Source organism: Vombatus ursinus, unplaced genomic scaffold (genome assembly GCF_900497805.2).
Source record: "Vombatus ursinus unplaced genomic scaffold, bare-nosed wombat genome assembly UNPS02014818.1, whole genome shotgun sequence".
Classification (NCBI taxonomy): Eukaryota; Metazoa; Chordata; class Mammalia; order Diprotodontia; family Vombatidae; genus Vombatus; species Vombatus ursinus.
The window spans coordinates 56,811,550-56,834,786 of NW_020954596.1; the positions used below are offsets into that span (position 1 = coordinate 56,811,550).

Genomic DNA, 23,237 nt, shown 5'->3' on the forward strand with positions numbered 1-23,237 from the left:
AAACTTTGAAATGCAAACACAGGAATCAAATGAAATTTCAAATGTGTGTAAGCAGCTGACAAGGGCTAAATAATGAGTAAGTAACCTTTGAGAATCCTACTGTAAAGGGAATTAAAAAGAGATTTTGATGGTCTTAAGAAAGAAAACAGAAGGTAGTGGTGGAACTTATTATTTCTCCTAATTGGAATATGCAAGAGGAAGAATATACAAACATGGAGGAAGAAGTAATGAGAGCGAGCATCATGTGAACCTTATTCTTATCTGAATTGAACAAAGCAGAGTTGAATACACATAAAAGCAAAGAGTTTGCTGTTGTAATACATTAAATGAATCTGGGAAATGTGATGATAGAGAACAGGAAAAGATGGGTTTAAAAGGGAAGGTAGAGTCTAGAAGAGAAGAGTAATAATCAAAATAAACTTCATGTTTCAAAGATGGATTATAAAAGAGAGATTAATAGGAAAGAAAATGTGTGAATCAGTGATCTAAGTCTAGGCAAGAAGAGAAAAGGGACAGTGGAGTAAAAGACTGAAGGTAGTAGGGGAGAAGTGGTAAAGAGATGAAAAAGTGTAAGAAGATATTCTGGAGGGAAATAATGACTATAACCATGAAGAGGATAGGTTATCCTATAAAATAGAAAAGGATAACATAACAGGTTAGAATGGAATCCAACATGCTGTTTACCAAAATAAAAACAAAAACAAAAAACCCACCTGAAACAAAAATTCAAATAAAGTTAAAATCAGAAGTCATTATGCCTTCAGTGACAGGTACTATCTTAGGTAGTAGATTTTAGACAAGGCAACAATAAAAATAGATATGGCCAAAAAAAGATAAAAGGGGCAACTATGTTATGCTTAAATGCATCATAAACAATGAATGGCAGCATGAACCAAATGGCATAGCATCTAAATACTTAAAGGAAAAATTAATGAAGTTATAGGGAGATATGTACAACACAACTCTAATTAATGAAATTATCAATATATCTGTTTTACCTACAAAAATCTAACAAAAAGATAGGTAGAAATTTAGAAGATTTAGATATAATAGATATGTGGTGATTACAGAAAAGGAATAGAAAGGAGTATACAAATTTCTCATCTCTTGATGGAACCTTTAGCAAAAGTGACCTTGTGCTAAGGCATAAAAACCTTCAGAAAACTGCAGAAAAGCAGAAATATTCAACATATTCTTTATTGGCCATGATACAATACATATTATAATCAACAAAGGGCTTTTGAAAAAATCAAATGGAGATTAAATAATTTAATCCTAAAGAAACTGGATAATTTCATCAAACAAAATTATAACAATGAAGCAACATACCAAAACTTTGAGAATGGAGTTAAAACTGTCCTTAAGGAAAATTTTATTGTTACTAAACACTTTCATCAACCAAAAGAAAAAAAAAGAAGAATCTATCAATGAACTGTGCATGTAAATAGAGTATTAGAAACTATTTAGCCCAACTGTATATGAACAAAATTGATAACTTATTTGAAATGTATGAACATTTACAAAAAATATAAAATATTCAAATTAGCATAACAAGAAACAGAAAACTCAAATAACACAATCTGAAAAAAAGGAAGAAATGGAGCAGGCCACTAATGAAATTCCAAAGAAAAAAAAAAGGACCAGGGACACATGGTTTTACAAATGAATTCTATCAATAAAAGAGAATCAATTCCAATATTATATAAACTATTTACAATAGAAAAATAGAGATCCTACAAATACTTTCTATAACATAAATATGGTCTTAATACTTAAACCAGAGAGAGAAAAAATAGGGAAAGTATAGACCAATAACCCCAATGAATTTTAATATAAAACATTGAATAAAACATTAGCAAAGAGACTACATGAATTCATTTAGAAGGTTGGATTTATGCCAGAAATGCAGGACTATAAAGTATAAATATAGCAAAACACAGTAACAACAAAAACAATAAACATTACAATAGGTGTGGGAAAAGCTTTAGACATAATACAACACCAATTTCTGTTAAAAACCTAGGAATAAATGGATTTTTATGTAAGATGACAAATATTAGCTATCAGAAACCAAGAGCCAGCATTATGTATAATGGAAAAATGCTAGAGGTCTTTCCAGTAAGATTTGACACAAAACAAGGATGACCATTATCAATGATAATATTTTATATAGTTCTTAAAATACTAAAGCAATAAAACAAGAAAAAGAAATACAGAGAATAAACACAAGCAAAGAAGAAACCCAATTATCATTTTTGCAGGTGATATAGCAATTTATCTAGAGAACTTTAGCGATTCAACAAAAAAAAATTGAAATAATTAATAACTTCAACAAAGTAACAGGATATAAAATAATCAGTCTTTCTGCATGTTACCAATAAAAGTCAGCAAGAAAAGAGAAAGCAATTCCATTTAAAATCAATACATAATAGATAAAATACTGGGTGTTTACTTGACAAGACACACATGAGAATAATAGGATTACAACTATAAAATGCTCTTTACAGAAACAAATATAGATGTAAATAATTGGAAAGATAGTAATTGTTCATGTCTTGGTAGTGGCAATATAATAAAAATGACAATTCTACCTAAATTAATTTACTTATTCAGTTCCATAGAAAACTACTAAAGAACTAGAGAAAAAAACTAACATCCAGAAGAAGAAAAGTTTAACAATCTCAAAGAAAATAGTGAAAAAAAAATGAGAAAGAAGTGGACCTAGCAGCATTCAGGCTCAATATGCTATAAAGCAATAATCATTCAAATTACATGGTACTTACTGATTAGAAAAATAGAAAAGTTGATCATTGGAACAGATTACAGATGCAAGATCCAGAAGGAAGTGAACATAGTATCACTGCCTAAAAAACCCAAAGATTCCCTCAACTACGAGGATAAGGACTAACTATCCATCAAAAAAAATTATAGGAAAATTACAAAGCAGTCTGGCAGAAATTAAGATGAAACTAACAACTCACAGCATATAATAAGCTTCAAATGGATACATAACCTTAATTTTAAAAGACACATCATAAGCAAATTAGAGGAGCAGGGAAGGAAATACCTTTCATTACTATGGATAGAGGAAGAGTTCTTGACCTAACAAAAGACAGAGAAGAACACAGGAGATAAAGTGAACATTCTAATTACATACAATTAAAAAGCCTTTGCAAAAACAAAATCAATCAGCTAAAATTCTAAAGGAAACAGTTTGGGGGGGCAAATTTTACAGCAGTGTTGTCTGATAAAGGTTTCATATCTAAGATACACAGGGAACTGACTCACATATATAATACCAAGAACCATTCCCCAGTAGATAAATGGTCAAAGGATATTAACAGGCAATTCTAACATAGGGCTACCAGAAAAGAAAAAGAAATGAAAGAAAAGGGGATCATTGTAGCACTTTTTAAAAAATCCACATTAGCAAACAAAATGAGACAGAAAGGGACAGCTTTAAATAACTTTTAATCATTATATTCTTTTAAAAATGTAAGCCATACATAATACAGATTTGTGGTGTTATGTACAATCCTCTTTGTTCTTTTGTGTATATGAGAATGCTCATTTTTGATGATATATGTCAAGTACATAACAAAAATGTTTAAAATGCTAAAAAAAAATTTAAAAACAAGAAAATGTTCATGTTTGTTTGGTAGGGTTTGTCTAGTTCCAAATAACAAAAATAAAATAAAGAAATAAAACACAAAGCAGGATCAGAAAAAACAGAATACATACCAATGCCAACAATATAAAAAGAAAAGGGTACAAAAGGAAATAATGAAAGGAAAAAGAATTGTGATAATGACTTAGAGGGAGTGACTAAAAAGCTGACAATTTATCTCTGAAATGTATTTAAATGCAAATAGTTGCAAAGCAAGTTTAATCTATTGTACTGTTTCACATTATAATTTTAATATATTTGTATATTATTAAAAGATATAAGGTTGTCACACCCCAATGTACCATCAAAGAGTCCAGTGGACCAGCATTCATCTATCCACCAAATCTAAGCTTAATGTACTTTCAAGTACTACTTAAAATACTTCCAGTGTACTTAATGTACTTTTGATTTTTTCAATTCTGATTTTCCTATTTTCTAATCCCATCCAACTTGGTTATTCTAGTGTTATTCTCAGATAGACCAAAACAAACAAACAAACAAAAAAAACAGTGGCTAAACACATCTACTCTCCATGGCAGGAGGCTACACTTCAGTCAGCTTACCTTTTCCTGAATACCAATGTCATCATACCCATCCACCCAACAACAGAAGCAGAGGCTGCATAAAGTCTTGAGACTCCTCTGAGATATCACTATAATCACCTGCCTCTTACATACCACCTTTCTCCACTTCTCCCTTAACCACTATTCCAGATACTATTCTTCCTACCTCTCCATGTCTTGTATCATTTCATAGGAGATGAGATACATGCTATGCTGATTTTCCAGCTGTTCATATCTCCAGCAGGAGTACTTCCTACAAGACCTATAGCCAAGGCAGTACCAGGCAAATTATAGCCCCTTCTAGATATCCTGAAACAGGTTAGTGTTTGGGAGGTAGACTGGAAACCACACATCTTCAATTGCCAATTTCATTTCTGAAATCAGAGCTTCTGAAATTGAGCTTAGTAAGAACACCTCAGTAAGCCAGACTTTGTAGCAATCAGCCAGTAGTTGCTACAGCTAGTAAGGGCTAAGGAGAGTCAGCATCACAAAAGTCAATATAGCTCTGATGCAGTTGGGTTGACAACTATCATGTGAGAGGGCTCAGATGTGAAAGTGTCACTCAGATGCCTGGGAATGGCACCAAGGCAAACTGACTGGCTACATAGGCCTGTTTCAGGGCTAATATCATTGAACTCCCAGCCTATAGGGAAATACAGGTTTAAAATTAAGACAATCCAAATAATGGGTTATTACTGTTTCCTCCAAAGAGTCATTTCTAAAATCCCTTAGGCTGTGATGCCAACTTCCTTTGCAAGCTATCTCCAAAAGGAATATGGACATCAGAACCCAAGTTCTCCCATAGTATTGGTCATCTGGGATAGGGGGTGGGGAGGGTGTAAGACACCAGGAGGACTTCATTTCAATGAAAGTATTAGCTCAACCTGGACCAAAGATCTATCCTGCCTCCATCTAATTTGTAAGTCAAGTGTTAGGGTATCAGAGTCAATGAAATTAGAGGGATGGAGTGGAGAAAAATCATGACAGCAGTGGCACTCACTAAAGGGTTCTCAATATCTCTGGAGCCAGAAAACAGGAGTTCTTATTTGATAACCTTACTCTACTAAGACTAGGAAAAGAGATGTTACCTCTTGTGGGATAGAGGAGCTATTTTTTGTAATTCATTTCAAGAAATTCTAGTTACTGCAATACAAAGACAAAAACAATAGCCCCTGTCCTTAAGGAGATTGCATAGGACTTGTACCATAATAAATGATCATCTTGGGGGGTGCCAAAGGGGCTGGAAGGGAAGAAGTAGCAAACAGGAAGGAAAGCAATTTGGCTTCTAGTCCAACATTAAAAAACAAAACAAACAACCAAAAAAACAGTGGTGAACCAGATCTCTGCTCTCTCAGGGTATAGGAACCAAGTAATGTGTTAACAAGTCCTCTTCTCTTGTTCCTCTACTCTTCCTGCCTAAAGTCAGGAAGATTGATCTTTGAGAATTCAAATCTGGCCTCACGACACTTACTAGCTGCATGACCCTGGGCAAGTCACTTAACCCTGTTTGCCTCAGTTCCTCACCTGTAAAATGAGCTTGAAAAAGAAATGGCAAACCACTCCTGTGTCTTTGCCAAGAAAACCCCAAATGGGGTCATGAAGAGTTGAATGTGACTGAAATGACTGAACAACACAACATGTTGATGTTAAGGGATGGAACGGATAGAACACTGGATCTGAAGTCTGTAAGACCTAAGTTCAAATCTAGCCACTTACCCCAACCAAGTCACTTAACCTTTATCCGTTTAAGTTTCCTCATCTATAAAATGGGGGTAATAATAGTACCTACTTCCCATAGGATAAAAAGAGATAATATTTGTAAAGCACCTAGCACAGTACCTGGCACATAGTAGGTGCCATATAAATGTTAGCTATTATTATTAATAATAATGATCATCATCATCAATTATTACCCATAAGGTACTTTCTTACCACCATCACCCCCCAACTCACTTTTCAACTTGCAATTAGGCTTCTGAGCTCATCACTCAAATGTAACCTTCTCTCCAAGGTTACAAATTATGTTAGTTGCCTTTCCTTAGTTCTAATCCTCCTTGATCTTTTTGCAACATTTGACAACTTTCCTCCTAGGAGGTTCCCCATCCCTGTACCTAAAAAGTTACTACTCTCTCCTGGTTATCCTTCTTTTCTGATACTTTTTCAGTCTCTGTTTTAGAACAGTATTGATATCCCAACTCTTCTAAATGTGGGTCTTCCATAGCTCTACCTTAAGCCCTATTTTCAGCGTATATTCTTTTAGTAATTTCATCGACTCCCTTGGGTACAAACTGCCATCTCTATGCAGAGCTCTGTAACCAGTACTAGTTTCTCTCCTGAACTTGTCCCACACCACCACCTGAATGTCCTTTAGGCATTTCAAACGCATTATAATCAAAACAGTTCATTTTATCCAGACCACCACTCAACCCCTCTCTTTTTCCTAACTTTCCCATCTCTATGGAGGACACCACTACATTTCTAGTCATTCAGGTTTTCAGAGCAAGAAATCCTCAACTTTTCCCTCTCCCTTATCTCTCACATCCAACCAATTGCAAAATCTTGTTATTGATTTTTACCTCTACAATCTATCTCACATCTATCCTCAATCCCACCACAAAGACCTCGGTTCTGATACTCATCACCTCTTACCTGGGGATAGATTCCTAATTGATCTCCCTGCCTCCAGTTTTTCCCCCTTCCATGTTGTTCTCCCCACGGTTGCTAAAATGATATTCCTAAAGCATAGGTCTGACCTGCTGAAAAAGCACCAGTAGCTTATCTGTGCAAAAATATTCATAGCCACACTTTTTGGTTTAGCGAAGAACTGAAACCTAAGGCAGAACCCATCAATTGGGGAATGGCTGAAGGAATTGTTGTATATGAATGTAATGAAATATTGTTAACATCATAAAAAAAATGCCAAAAGGGATGGATTTAGAACTGATTCAGAGTTAAGAAGAACTGGGAGAACAAGTTATGGAGCAAAAACATTGTTAAAAAAAAAACTTTCAAAGATTTAAGAACACAACATCTCTTGGCTCCAACCACTGAACTCAATTAAAATCCCACCTTCTACAGGAAGCTTTCCCCAACCCTTCTTAATTCTAGTGCTTTTTCTGTTAATTATTTCTTATTTACCCTGTACATAGCTTGTTATGTATGTATTTGTTTTAATGTTATCTTCCCCTATTAGGTTGTAAGGTGCTTGAGGGCAGAGACTATCTTTTGCCTCTATTTGCATCCTCAGCATTTAGTACAGTGCCTAGCACATAGTAGTGGCTTAATAAATGTTTAATGACTGATTTATTGATCAATGTAATGACCATCCACAATTCCAGATACTTATTAATAAAACATGCTTCCCATCACCTAACTGAGAGGTGATGCGCTACAAGTGAAGACTAAGGCATACATTTTCAGACATGGCCAATGTGTGATCATCTTCTGCTTGCCTATGCTCACTGCTTGCAAGGGAGGTTGTTCCCCACCCCCGCCCCTCTCCTGCTCCTTTAAGGTGGGAAAGAGAGAGTTGGAGGAAGGTAATGGAAGTGATCCCCTCCTAGATCACTGCCTTGTCACGGCAGAGGAGCTTGCTTAGCTCAATGAAACTATGAGCTATGCTGCACAGGGTTATCCAAGATGAACAGGTCATAATGAAGAGTTCTGACAAAAGGTGATCCACTGGAGAAGGAGATGGCAAACTATTCCAGCATCTTTCCTAAGAAAACCCCATGAACAGTATTGGCATGCTATGATTGATAAGTCAATGAAGAGTCAGATACCAGTCATCAACTGAACAAAAGGATAGTGATGCCAAAGAAATAAGAGCATAAATGAAGCATTAAAAAAGAAATTTTAAAAAAGAGAACAGGATAGAAAGAGATTAGAAGGAAAACAAGTGCCCCCTCCCAAATGAGGCCCAGTACCCTCACTCCAGTTGCTAATGCCTTCCCCCAAGAAATTGCTTTGCATTTATTATGTATTTAATTTGATATGTATATGCTGTTCCTCTCCCCTCCCCATAGAATGTAAGCTCCTTGAGGGCAGCGATTGTTTATTTTTGTCTTTGTATTCCTAGCACCTTAGCACAATGTCTAAGACATAGCAGACATTTTGAATGAATGGATTTAGGAAGTAGTGGTGTTGGAACACTGGAATGAATAAGAGATACCTCACAAATGATGTGGGGCTTGAACCTGGAAGGTTTCTTACTTAAATATACTACATAAGTATAGTCAGTACTTAAATATAATCAATGAACATAGGGAAAACATTCCAGTGACAAGCAAAGACACATGTTAGATTAAGTATGGCATGTTCAAGGAACAATGAACAGACTATTTTATATGTCAGTTTTTTCAAAATTCTAGTCTTTCACTACATGGTTAACAGTATGTTCATGGGAAATACAAACTATATCATTAATCTATGTAACAATCTTCCATATCTCAACTGGGATAGCAAATAGCCAATCACATCCTTTCCAGAATTACATCTTTTATAATTCTTAAAGCACCTGATACTTTAAGGTGATACCACCAAAAACTTGAGGAAAAACTTATTTTCTATAAACAAATTATTCCACTGGGTTTTAATTTTCCACAAGGGCATATAAATATATTTACTCTGTGTGTGTGTGTGTACAAATATGTATATATGTATGTAATGGGAGTTGTATAAAGTACATGTTAAAAAAAAAAAAACACAACCTAGAAATTTTTCCCTTCCGACCATCCAATAGTATGGGGATCAAATGTCTTTGATGGCATCCCTTTCTTATTATGGCCTATCTTTCTTGATGCATGTCTATGTTATTCCTCATGTTACTCAAAAACCGTCAATGAATCCCTTTTACTTAGATTTAGAATATAAAAAATAAACTCCTTGGCCTGGAATTTAAAGTTTTCCACAATTTAACACAACTACAACTCCAGTATTGTTTCACTTTATTCCCCTTCATGTCCTCTGCATTACTGCCAAATGATCATCAGCTGTACCATGATTTTGTATTACCACCTCCCATTTCCACGTTTCTGTGCAAGCCATTCCCCACGTCAGAAATGCATCCCCATGCTTCTTTCAGCATTCTCTTCTTTCAAGGATTAGTTCAAATTCTACCTTATCCATGAAGCCTTCCCTTTCCTCCCCAACTTAAAATCTTTTGAATTCCTCGAATTTTTCTTAAGACTTTTCTATGAGTTTCTCTCTTTTGCCCCTATCACCTTCTGTCTTACGTTACATAGTTTTCTACATCCAGCCCTCCCAGTAGACTGTAAACTCTTTACGGACACTGACCACGCCACTTTTCATTTTTGTAATTCCAGCAGCGTATTCACAAGATTGACAAACAACCACACAGATTTAGTTTACCACATAGTGAAGACTAAATTTTTGTTGGATTGGATGACATTCACCACAGTCTACTTTCTATCAGGGTTATTTGTGTGTATATTGTGACCCTCTTCATTACGGACCAAGTGTCTTCGTCATCTTTGTATACAACAAGATCTACTCCAATACTATGTAGCTTCCTCATCACCTGCAAGATGAGAAGGTGGACTAGATGGCTTCTGAGTGCCTTCTGGCACCAACCCATGACTCTGGGAGGAAAATCAAAAGAACCAATTTGTTGAATGAGTGGATTCCATAGCCCTTTGTTAGGGAAACAACAAACAACATAAACCTGTTCAATGCTACTTTGATTCCTAATGAGACCTCTGCCAATTGCTTTTTTCCTTCCTTATCATCATCACCATCTTCTACAAACACCTGGTGTCCACAAACATTTGTTCTATTATGAGAAAAGTGATGTAGATAAAAACAGAGAAGACATCCCTTGCCCTCCAGAATGTATCTTGTCTCTTAACTCTTCCTTTCTGTTCTTACTGCATTCACCCTAGTCTAGGCCCTCATTATGACCTAACTTGTCCCAGGGTTTTCAGCCTCAGCTCCCTCCAATGCAACCTACATATTATGTTGTTACCAGAATAATCTTTTTTATGGAGAATACTGAACATGTGATTCCTCTGTTCAAAATCATTCCATGGTTTTGGAGCTCTGCCACACTGCCTAGCACAATGTTTTCCATATAGTAAATACTTACTAAATATGGTTTTCAGTTCAGTTGAATTGAATCATGATATATGAGGTGTGATTATTAAAGGAATAAGACTGATTTAAAAAAAAAACAACACATATCAGAGATTATAGCTCCAAATGACTGATCATCCCTTGAAAATCATTTCATTGTTGAGAGCAGATGGAAGAAGCAGTACTTATTACAATGATGTTCAAAATAATGGGTCTTTTTTAAATGGCTCTTTGAGAACTGCCTTCATAGGCAGGAATTCCTGGAAATACAGAATATTCTTTGGAACAGCCTCAACAAGAACTATTTTGTCCTTTAAGGATGAATCAAATTTTTAGAGATTGGATGCCTTTTCCAGCCATAGTATGAAGGTGAATAGGATAAGGGATCAAACTAGTCAATAGTTTGTGCTATAAAATGAAATATTATATAAAGGAACAATACTGCTTTTCTCTCATGATCCAAAAACAGGCTCTGAAGGTCATTACAAAATAAAAATTCCCAAAAATGTCTTGGGTAAAAACAGTACCATTGTAATGAATATGCATGTTAAGGCCTAAAGAGATTACTTAGAAGGGAATACTCATTTGGATGTATGAGTTTCCTTAAAAAAAAAAAAAAAACAGCCTCATTACATTAAAATGGTAAGCACTCAAACTTTTATTGAAATGAATTAACCAAATGACTACTTAATAAAATACAACTAATCAAAGTAATGGTTAGATCCAGCAGTATTATGTGGACCTATAAACGTTTATTCGTTTACTGTAGATTAATTAGTAGACATGACATACGAAAGAGCAGGTACTGACTTAATCTTTTGATCCTGTTTTTTTATCACAGTGCAGTTGTACTTTTCTCTCACTCCCATATTTTAAATTCTTTGTCTTTATAAATGTGCTTTTCCTTCATAAAATTTCTTATCATTTAACTACTACCATTTTACTTGAAGGAATAAAGAAGATAAATAGGCTAAAGAAAACCAAAAAGTGTCCAAAAAAGCTAGACTTAAAATGGGGGGGGGGGGTTTGCATCATCAGGGCTCAATCCCCAGTTTGTTTTATAAACCCTAAAACTGAGGGGCTAGGGAAATCAAACATCCTGGGTGAAAGGTCCAACTCTTGATTGTGGACTCTTGATTTATTGAGAATTCACACTGTTATCATCAAAAAATATGCAAATGGGGGCAGCTAGATAGTATAGTGGTTAGAGCACCCACCCTGGATTCAGAGGACCTGAGTTCAAATCCAGCTTCAGACATGTAACACTTACTAGCTGTGTGACCCTGGGCAAGTCACTTAACCCCACTGCCTAATCAAATTTTAAAAAATGCTAAAAAACATATGCAAATGTCCTCATTTATAGTCTTAGTATGAAAAGCAAACCTTTTTCTTATGGACTTTTTTTTCATTTTTCATTTCCTTGATATTTGATTTGGATGAAGAAGGAAGATATCTGACAAAAGTCTAGAAGACAATAGTATTCTCTCCCACCCTACTTAATCAAGGAAGTCTACCTGGAAAAGACAGTCATTACAAATGTTGAATAAAGGAAAGCAGTTGGTTTAGCAGAAGAAAGGTTTAAACGACATGATCAGATCTAACATTATAATAACACTTTTAAGCACAAGGGTAACAGGAAGCAGTTTTAAAATGGAAAAAGAAGGAAGCAATGAATCAGGAGTGGAAATGGGGGCAAAAATCTAAAACGGGAAGTGGGTGCTAGCCTATTTAGAAAACAAGGAAACTAAGATTCCAAAAGAGTAAGTGACTTCCTTAGAGTACCAAGCATCTCATTTAGCAAGTGGAGATAATAAATTAGAATGAGAGTTAGGGTACTTTTCACAGAATGGTGAAATTGAGATTATTTTTCTTTTCTACAGCAACTAAACAGGGAATTATAGATTATCAGAGCTGAAAGACACTGTCATCATTACCTTCATTACCTCACATCTGGGCTACTGTAACAGCCTTCTATTCATTCAAGTCTCTCCCCCACCCCAACTTCCACTCAACTCCAGTGACTCTATCACCTTCAGGATCAAATATAAAATCCTCTGGGCTTTAAAGCCCTTTGGAATCTAGTTCCCTCCTGCTTTTTCAGTCTTCTTACTCTTTACATCCCATTTCACCTACTCTGAGATCCAATGATACTCGTCTCAATTGTTCCACAAACAAGACTCTCCCATTTCCCAACTATGGGCATTTTCTTTTTTTTTTTTTAATTAATTAATTCATTTTTAGTCTTCAACATTCACTTGCATTGCTGAGAAGAGCTAACGCTATCAAAGTCAGTCATCGAACAACGTGGCTGTTACTGTGTACAATGTTCTCCTGGTTCTGCTCACTTCACTCAGCATCAGTCCATACAAGTCTTTGCAGATTTTTCTTAAGTCTGCTTGCTCATCATTTTTTATAGCACAATAGTATTCCATTACATTCACATACCACAACTTGTTCAGCCATTCCCCAATTGATGGGATAATTCACTCCAGGTCAATCCTGCCCCACCAAAGAACCACTAGGAACCCCTTGAAATCTCAGATGTAGAACATTGTACAAATTTGTTCACCGGATTAATTGACTCGGCTTATTTTTTTTCTCTTTTTCTTTTTGCTTTAAACAAAGTTCTTTGTTACGCAGAATGGCTCTCTTGTAAGGGGGAGAGGAAGAGGAAAGGACACGGGAGGAAATTTAAGCAATGCAAAAACAAGACATCCACAACCTGTACAATGACTCCAACAACGCAAATAAAGAAAACAGGAAAAGAAAGCTGAAAACTTCATTCTAATGCCTAATGTACTTCAGAGAGGAGAAATGATGAAAGGCAATTCCATCTTTCTCTAGATAGGGAGGGGTCTACAGTTGAGGAATGTAGCATAAGCTACATGTGATTTGCTATTATTAATGTGTTCTGCTGCACTGTCTTCGTCACAAAGAAAGAGTCACTGTTGGGTGGGGTAGGGAATGTCACATCCAGAAATGACATCTAAAAACATGAAACAAGCAGAACAAAAAAATTTTTAGACCTGAGTTCAGATCTCTGCTCTGCTTCATGCTAGCTATGTGACTTTGGGTTAAATCACTTTAAGCTTCCAAGACCTCAGCTTCCTTATACATAAAATGGAAGTTTAGTCAGACCACAACTTGGGGCTAACCAAATTAAAATATGACTGAGAAATATTTAACAAAACAAATAAAAATACAATAGAACACAGATCATGCTGACAAATGGTTTTCTAAAGTCAATACGCTGCCTGAAGGGATCCTTATGTATGCTTTAGCAAACCATTTCTATTCAAGTTTGATAGCACTGGTCTACATGACGTTTAAGGTCTCTTCCAGCTGTAAATCTATGATCTCAATGTGTCTTTGATCCTACATTCACTATTAATTATTTTTTGGGTGGGGGGTGTGGAGTAAAAAGTCACCAAGACTACAGGTGTGAACTAAACAGCCATCAGATTCAGGAAAGACGATCTAGAGATCATCCATCTAATTTATGGAGCAGGGGGATAATGGAGGAAACAGATGCTAATCCACTCCAGATCAAACCTGCCCCACCAAAGAACCACTGGGAGCCCCTTGAAATCTCAGCCCTGACCTCCTGCCCTCTGTAGTTTTTCTGAGTGCGCCCAAGAACAAACTTACTGAAGCAGCAGGGGGCCTATCCAGCTCAACCTCAGACTAAGGAATCCCATGGGAATCTGAGTATTCCCAGGGTACAAAGGACATGATGAGATAGTGCTCACAATCACACTCATCCTCTGGCTAGACTTGTCGGCTATACAGATGGGAATCAAAGATTCTACTGTCAAATGTTATTGTCAACCATGAAATTGTACTTAAGCAATAAGCTATTATTGTTAATATGATGATGATAATAATAATAATAGCAAAGTTGGCCTATTTCTGTTCAACTAAAATCAAACCTTAGATGTGGAAGCAACCCTAGGGATAGTCTAATGCAGGGGTGGGGAACCTGTGGCTGTGAGGTCTCCAGTGTGGCCCTTCCACTGAACCCAGACTTCACAGAACAAATCCCCTTAATAAAAGGATTTGTTCTGTAAAACTTGGATTCAGTCAAAAGGCCGCACCCAAGGACCTAGAAGACCACATGTGGCCTCAAGGCCGCAGGTTCCCCACTCTTGGTCTAAACCCTTCACTTTATTAGTGAGGAAACTAGTACAAAGTCATTCAGCAAGTTGTTGGCAAAACCAGGCCTAAAAACCCAATTCTCCTGACTTCCGTTGCTCTTTCCACCTCACCATCTAACTGAGAAAAACATAATTAGTACTGATGCATCAGTGTTTTCTCACTCTGTATTCTTTTAATGTTTCCATCACCATTCCCCACTTTAGCCTTCACCTCTCAATCTTTTTGCCCTCTGCTCCTTCGAAGGGGCAGTTTTGCAGACTTAACCCCAAAAGCCATTCAGCAGCTCAGTTATTGTGTGGTTGTATAAAAACCCACAGATGCAGATTTGCATGTTATTCATGTCAAAGCTAGCAGAAGCTCCAGGGGCCAATTCTAGTCATGCTGATCTATATCTGGCCACTGAACCCAGATGGCTCCGGAGGAGAAAGCGGAGCTGGTGACTTTGCACAGCCCTCCCTCACTCAAATCCAATTCACTTGCATGTCGTGGCATCATCTCCCTGATGTCATGGCCCTCTTCCAGAATGAAGGATAAATAACAACAGCAGCAGAGCAGCAGTTCCATTCTGTTCCTGCTTTCTGAAACATACAGGTAACACATCTATGGTGTTCTAAAGTTTACAAAGCACTCTGACATATGATCTATTATTTGATCCTCACAGTAACCCTGTGAAGTAGCTGCTAATATCATCACTGTCTTATTAGCCCAACCTCAGATGAGAAAACTAAGGGTCAATTGAGTTAATCGACTTACCGAGGGTCACACAGCTAGTCAATGCCTGAGGTGGGATTTGAACTCTGGTCTTCCTGGCTCCAAGTCAAGCACTCTTAACTTCTGCATCACCTAGCTGTTTCCAGTATTAATTCCTTTCTCTTCAATGACCTCAGCCCCAACTCCCGAACATCTCAATACAAGCTAAAGGGTTGGACTGTCCCTACCTAAACAGCTTTTGTAAGAGCTAAACAACACTGGTTATGAATTCTCTGGTGTTCTTTGAAGTATAATCTAAGATCTGTTGATAGGAATAACATAAAACTGACCATGTAGATTGCCAGTAAGATCCTTTTTAAACTCACTTAATGATGCAAAAATGTGAGCTAATCAGTAACCATGTGATAAAAAGTCAGTCCTATAAGGGCAAATACAAGATTAAAAACTTACTAATATTAAGAAAATGGAACACTAACTTTGCAATACCAGATTGTGAGGAAACAGCTTGGCTGAATGGTTGATCACCTAGGCTTGGATTACGCAATTTAAAAACATGCATACACAATATAAATAGCAAGTAAGTAGTATTACTTTCTTTTAGTTAATGGGTTAAGAGAAGCAGGAGTGAGGATGATGAAAGGAGATGAGGAGTATCACTTTGTAAAAAATTCTGTTTAACTAAAAATTGCATTTACCAATTTAATATCATACTATACCTGATCACTATGAGGCAACTGGAAATCACCTTCTAGGGTAATCCAGTTTACAAAAGCAATGATAGTAATGCAAATCTGAAGTTGCCTCTGGATGACATAGGCAGAGGGAAGGGACAGAATTTTTGGAAGAGGAGGGGTGTAGGGCCACTAGAGTACTTTTCCATGGGCCTTTCCAGTGGGGTGAAAGAGATGGCCAAAAACCAAAGTACTTGAAATGCCAGTACTTACTGCCACACCCTCTTCCCTATGGCATAATGGTAGGTAGGGCTTCCCCATTGCCTTCAGGTTAATATGAGCTTCAGGTAAGACGCAACTTAGCTCATCGCCACAAAAAAGGTTGCAGACCCTGTTTTACAGGTCGACGTAAACAATTCATTGTACCTTCAGTGACCATTCATATTTGAGAAATCTTCCTTTAACAGTGCACAAATAGTAGGTTATAATGATCAAAACGCTAACAATTAACGTGCATTAAAGAGTGTCATGATGAATAAAGTAGTATTCTATGAAAGCCCCATACAGCACACAAGCATGTAATAAATTACTTGATGGCTTGAATTGGTATAAGAGTTTTATTTAATGGAACAATGCAACAGACTTGAGTAAAACACTGTCATGGCTGAAACCTATTCAAAAAAATTTGAGACTGGAATTTTTTATTAACACATCTATTTAATTTCATAAGGGAGTTCCTGGTGAAGAATTTCCTCCATCAATTCACACTTGCATCTTCTAGACTTAGAGAGTTACCTGGAATATGGAGATACTATGTGACTTACCCAGGGTCACGTAGGCATTGTGTGTCAGAGGCAGGACTGGAACCCGGGTCCTTCTGACTTCTAGGCCAGCTCTCTATCCACTGAGAGTTTGACAGAACAATAATCACCAATACAGGAAAAGACAGAGGATATGCTGATTGTCTCCTACCTCTGCTCGGCCTTCGTAGTAAGTCAACACAGATTTTGTTAGTACAAAAAGCCTTTCTTTGTAGTTTAAAGGAGAAGTCTTCTTCCTCTGTTGTGACCTTTTAATAAGAATCTCTTCAAGAAGAGTGTTATAATTCATCTCGGTCATCGGATTACTCCTCTTTTTTCTGCCATTGAAAATCCAATCTTCTAAATAGAGAAAACAGAAAATTGAAAAAAGTTATGCTTCCAGGATTTCTGGTAAAATTGACTTTCTCCCTACCATAAACTAAGGAAAGCAGTAATCTCAAGTTTAACATTTCATGCCTACATTAGATTTAGAGTACTCATCTACTTTCACTCTGAAAGTTATCTTTATTTCTCTTCACAAAAAACTGCAAGTCTAATTACATCTCAGTTTGAATAAAGGGCTGTTTAATATGTTGGAAGGAGAGAGAAAAGAATAGGTCATATATGAAAGCAACTGAGATTTGAGATCTCTTATGGACACAGAAGACAGATCTTAGGGCAGCTATAGAGATCAGGGGTTCTTAACCTTATTTTGTATCATGGATCTCTTTAGCCATCTGGTGAAGCCCCTTCTCAGAATAAAATGATTAAATACATAAAATAAAATGCTTGGATTAAAAAGAAAATAATTATCAAAATATTTTTAAAAAACAAGTTAATAGGGGCAGCTAGGTGGCACAGTAGATATAGCTCCGGCCTTGGAGTCAGGAGGACCTGAGTTCAAATCCTGCCTCAGACACTTGAAACTTACTAGCTGTGTGACAGTCACTTAACTCTGATTGCCTCACCAAAAAAAGCAAACAAACAAACAAACAAAAACAAGTTAATGATGCTCTAAATCACTATTGATTAGAAAAATGCAAATTAAAACAACTTTGAGATAACACCTCACCCTTATTACATTGGCTCTTCTGACAGAAAAGGAAAATGACAAATGTTGGAGGGGATGTGGGAAAATTGGGACACAAATACACTGTTGGTGGAATGGTGAATTGATCTGGCCATTCTGGAGAACAATTTGGAACTTATGTCCATAGGGCTATAAAACTGTGCATACCCTTTGACCCAGCAATACCACTACTAGGTTTGTATCCCAAAGAGATTTTAAAAAAGGAAAGGGACTTATGTGCACAAAAATATTTATAGCAGTTCTTTTTGTGAGGGCAAAAAATTGGAAATTGAGGCCCATCAATTGGGGAATGGTTAAACAAGTTGTAGTATATGAATGTAATAGAATACTATTGTGCTATAAAAAATGACAAGCAGGATGGTTTCAGAAAAACCTGGAAAGACTTACATGAACTGATGCAAAGTGAAGTGAGCAGAACCAGGAGAACATTGTACACGCAGAAATATTATACGATAATCAATTGTGAATGACTTAGCTATTTTCAGCAATACAAAGATCCAAGACAATTCTAAAGGACTTATGATGAAAAATGCTATCCACCTCCAGAGAAAGAACTGATGAGAGTCTAAATGCAGATCTAAGCATACTATTTTTTACTTTCTGTATTTTTCCTTTTTTTGGTCTGTATTTTCTTTCACAACATGACTAAAATGGAAATATGTTTTACATGATTGCACATGTATAACCTATTTTAAGTTGCTTGTCATCTCAGGGAAAGGGGAGGTGACAGCATCTGGAACTCAAAATTTAAAAAAACAAATGTTTAAAAATTGTTTTTATATGTAATCGGAAAAAACTAAAATATGATTAGAGGTACTTCAAAAAAAGTTAATGAACCCCCAAGTTAAGAACCCTTGACAAAGAATGAAATTATGATCATCTGACAATTAGCACCCTAGCAGAGTATCTCCTACATAGATGGAATTCAATAAATGCAACTGAATTAAGTGAATTAATTAATCTACCTTCTATTCTAGCCTGTCCTCTTTCCAGACCCAGGCATTTTTGAAGAAAAGAAAAGAATTTCCACACTGAAAATCTTTTCCTGTACTCTTGGACTGCCACCACTCTTAGCTTATATCAACCACTTCTGCTTTCTGGACAGAGGTGGAGGACTATGGGTATGGAATATATTGGTTAATTTTGATTAACATTTTTTTATTCTTTGTTATAAGAGACAGATCCCTGGAAACAGGGAGGAGGAGGTGGAACATATTAGGGAATATATAGGTAATTTTCCTGGCTCTGCTTACTTTGTATCATTTTATATCAATTCATGTAAGTCTTTTCATATAAAATATAAAACCAAAGAATATCAATAAAAATATAAAGAAAATCAGTTTTGAGGGATAGTCAGGTCTGGAGACATCTCCCTTGTTTCTTATAGAATATAATGCCATTCTTTAAGAAACTGACAGCAGTTGACAAATAATATTCTTGGAATTTTTCTACAGATGCAAAGGTAAACAGAAGATAGCTATTATTATCATTATGAGCTGAAACCTATTGAAGAATCACAGAAGAATATGAATATAGTATGAGACAGAAATGCAACAAGTAATGTCTAGAAGGAAATTAGCTTAGTGAGAAGCAGGTTTCCCAAGTTTGCAGAAGGCTTGTATCTAAAATCAGATTGCAAGCTCCTCCATTAGCTTTTAACTCCTAGAGGGCAGGGGCTTTCTTTTGCCTCTTTATGTATCTCCAACACTCAGCACAGTGCCTGTCACATAGCAGGTTCTTAATAAATGTTGACTGATTAATAGAAATGGTATAGGTATACTGAAGTAGCACAAGGGATATTCTGTCTCACTGTGTCCACGGTGGAAGGTTGTACTCAAGGTAGAAAGCAGCCTATGATGGGGAATAAAAAAGACCAGGAGCAAGCATGTCCCCATACACAAAGATGTCCATTTTGAGGAAAGAAGGAGAAGATCTAAAGTTTCCCCAAGTTGTAAATGCCAATAGGTTACTATCATTCTCCAAAGAGAAATGGGTTCTTCCGATATATCCTACAGCTCCATATTGATTTAGAGTGAAACCACCTTCCTCTGACTGGCCATCAGACTTGTTCTTAACTAAAAGCGCTGCCCATTCCCAATCAACAGAACCAATTCAGGTACTGTGGATCTGTCACCAACAGCAACCCAACTAAAGTGTTCAGACTCCTCTGGAGCATCACAGCTATGTGTCATGCTGAGGTAGCTGTAATGATACAGCATCACAAAGTGATGGAAGCACATCATTATTTTGTTGTATCATCAGTACAGTCATTTAGTATAAGATTACTCAAGAGGATTTAAGTGCTAGTGTTTTAAGTTGGCATGATGTCAACCGGAAGGGAAAATGAGAACCCTGATAATGAAGCAGCTCTTTAAAATGTTTGGGGGTCCTTGGTATCCAAGGATTCATTATCAGAGTCCCTACAGTTAGGAGTTTTGGTTTGAGTCTAAACCTGTGACTTTATTGCTCTATCAATTTTCCTGGTGAGAAAACTCTCTCTAAGGAAGTAGATTTACAAAAAATCATATAACTTACAGTCCTGGATAGTTGCCTGGGGCACTAAGAAGTTATTTGATATACCCAGAGTCATACAGTCAGTATATGCCAGAGCTAGAACTTGAACCCAGGTTTTTCTGACTCCAAATCCAAATATTCATCTACTATGCCATTTTGGCTCCCTATGAGTTCCCATAAAGAAGCAAAAATCACCATAACCTGAAAATACTCACTAATGAACTAACAACTTGTGATTAGCATCTCTCCACCCATCGTGTCAGCGTTTTGTCTCTTGGTCAGTCTCTCGTTGATTTTTCCAACAACCCTTTTCATTATTCTACTGCAAAAGTCAAATGTGTGGTTAAGAATGTCATATTGTCCTATTACAAAAAATTATGCCAAAAAAATCAATAACTGATCCATCCTGTGTTCATTTCTTTAAATTACCATATAGTTACAATAAGACAAAAATTGTGTTAAATATTAGATAAAATGAACTTATTTTCATGATTTTTAACTTCACTTTGTAAGATAAAGGCCCAATCAAAATTTTCCCCCTACTATTTACCATGAAAGGAAGGTCTCTTTTTTAAAGTGGATTAATTTTAAGTGGTCTCTTTTGGCACCAATTATATTTTGGACAACAAAACCTCATATGTGTGAATTATCCAAACAGACTGACTCAAATCAGTCCAATAATGTTTTAATCTATTGACCTGTCTCTTCATGTATTCAACATAAGGCAACCTAACCAAGAATGTGTAATCACTCCATAACTGGTCAACCTGAAATGACTAGGAGGAAAATTGTAGGTGGCCATAGTATACAGGACATTACCACTTAGAAAGGTAAATCTAAAAATCAGAGACCTAGAGGGAAGCTACATGAGAATGAAGGAATTCCTCAGAAACTAATAAAATTGGAAATTTTAAATTTCATCTTTACAGGGACGAAGCAGGAAGCTACAAGGGAGCCCAAGCAATAACTGTAATAGCTGACATTTTTATAAGCATCTTGAAGACTGAAGAGTGTTTTAAATGTCATTTGACCTTTATAACAACCTTATGGATGTAGGTGATATTATCATTCCCATTTTATGGATAAGGAAACTAAGGCAAAGAAAAATTAAGTAATTTGCCCAAGATTACATAGCTAGGAAGCATCTCAGTTTATCAATTTCCTGACTCCAAGCTAAGTGCTCTATCCACTACATCACTTTGTCTCTCTGAAGGTGGTGGTGTAGGGTCTGTGAGCAGAGGAGAGATCAGGGGCTGCTAGCCACCTACAAGGGGCAACTCAGAAACTTTTGGATTCCTCCAGCCCTACCTTTAAGAAAACTTGTTAACTTGGCAGAAGGCCTTCAGTGGAGTGTCCAAAGGATCTCTGGTTACTCCACTGTTGCTTAAGACAATGAAGTGGATAATTACCAGATGATATCGCTTATCAAATGTGGATGAAACAATGCTGAGAAAGATGGCAAAAATACTAGATAATGGAATAAAAACTCAGAAAGATATTGATAAGACAACACTGGATCAAAACTAATTTGATGAACTGGGTCAAAAAAATCAAGGATTTTTTAGAGGACTCAATATGAGTCAACAGTACAATATGACAGCCAAAAAATGAATTCAAATCAACAAGCATTAAGTGTCTGCTATGTACCAAACACTGTGATAAGTGTTGGGGGAAAAAACAGTTTTTGCTGTCAAAGAGTTTACAATGCAATGGGGAAATTTAAACTTTTGCTTCATTAAAAGAGGTATGGTGTCTAAGATGAGTGGCTTCTCCTGGAATATATCTAAGCTACTGTGTTCAGACCTTGGACCACATTTCAGAAAGGGCATTGATATGCTTGAAAGGGGAACCATGAAGATGAAGGATCTTGAGTTCATCCCATATTGGTTGCTTCTTGCCCTTCGTTCTCAAAGAGGACCAAAATGATATCGCTATGCTAGAGTCAAGTTTCAGTGTGTCTGAAGAGGATATTAAGCCTAGAGAAGACTTAGGAAAGACTGTTTACAAGTATTTGAAGAACTGTTATATGTAGAAAGGAATTAACTGGGCTCCATAGGGCATACCTAAGGAAAAGCAGATAGAAGTAATTGAGGCTTGATATAGAAAAAAACTTCCTAATAATTGGAGTTATCCAAAAGTGGGTTGAGTTGCCTAGAAATCCAGAGGGTCACATCTTACAGAAAGTCTTTAGGAAAGACTATGTCAGGGCTTCTTAAACCTTTTCTACTCACAACCCCTGACCCCTTTTAGCTTTTCAGCAGTTTGCAGTTGGCATTGCATGGCTTGAGGGCATGTGCATGTACTTTATGTTCAGAACCAAGGCTGCAGTGAAGTTGCCCAATGCAACATAGGGCAAGTGCTGCCAGAAACACCTCCGATTCATTACATGTTTGATTTTGAATTAATTTTTAGTTGTTGCACATTCAGAAACCTTTTATTGTTGCCAAATTTTCCTCCACCCCATATGGAGTAGCTACCCACAGTTTAAGAAGCACTGGACTAGATGACCGTGGGAGTTACACTGTAGAGAGAATTCTTGTTCAGGTATGAGTTGATCCAGATGGTCTCTAAGATACTTCCTTTCACTTTGATTCTGTGAAGATGTTTCATATCCCATTACTTCATTTACTCTTAAATAGCCTACCCTATTGGTTCATTTACAGTTGCTTTTTGAAGCGTTACCCTGGGTATATTATTACCTCCCCCCTTCAGCTGTGATAAACCTGTCCCTTTCCTTTAGGAAGACTTTTAATCCTGCAGGCAACTTCCCAAATGCTAGGCAACTGAATCCACATATCAGTGAGAGAACCAAGTGACATTATGATGTAATATTTTCTGTTCAGTTCATGTCACTATTTTTTCCTTTCAGCTCTATTTATCAACATAATAAAAGGGCCAGCTCCTTTGAATTTGTATTTTGTTGACCTAGAATCATTAAAAGACACAGAGCAGAAAAGGAACTTGGATATCCAACCC

General features: G+C 36.6%; 1 protein-coding gene across 8 annotated transcripts in view; it reads right to left on the minus strand.

Moving 5' to 3' along the window:
* The window catches only part of TEC (tec protein tyrosine kinase), a 116,531-nt gene that overhangs the window by 50,265 nt on the left and 43,029 nt on the right, over nucleotides 1-23,237 (minus strand). For 7 of the 8 annotated variants that reach the window (XM_027836514.1, XM_027836509.1, XM_027836512.1 and 4 more), the window contains one exon: nucleotides 16,830-17,017. In XM_027836514.1, the coding sequence (XP_027692315.1) occupies nucleotides 16,830-16,976 (147 nt within the window). In that variant the 5' untranslated portion in view covers nucleotides 16,977-17,017. Of the gene's footprint in view, nucleotides 1-16,829; nucleotides 17,018-20,476; nucleotides 20,584-23,237 lie in introns of all 8 variants that reach the window. The other variant, XM_027836511.1, reaches the window with a different exon arrangement.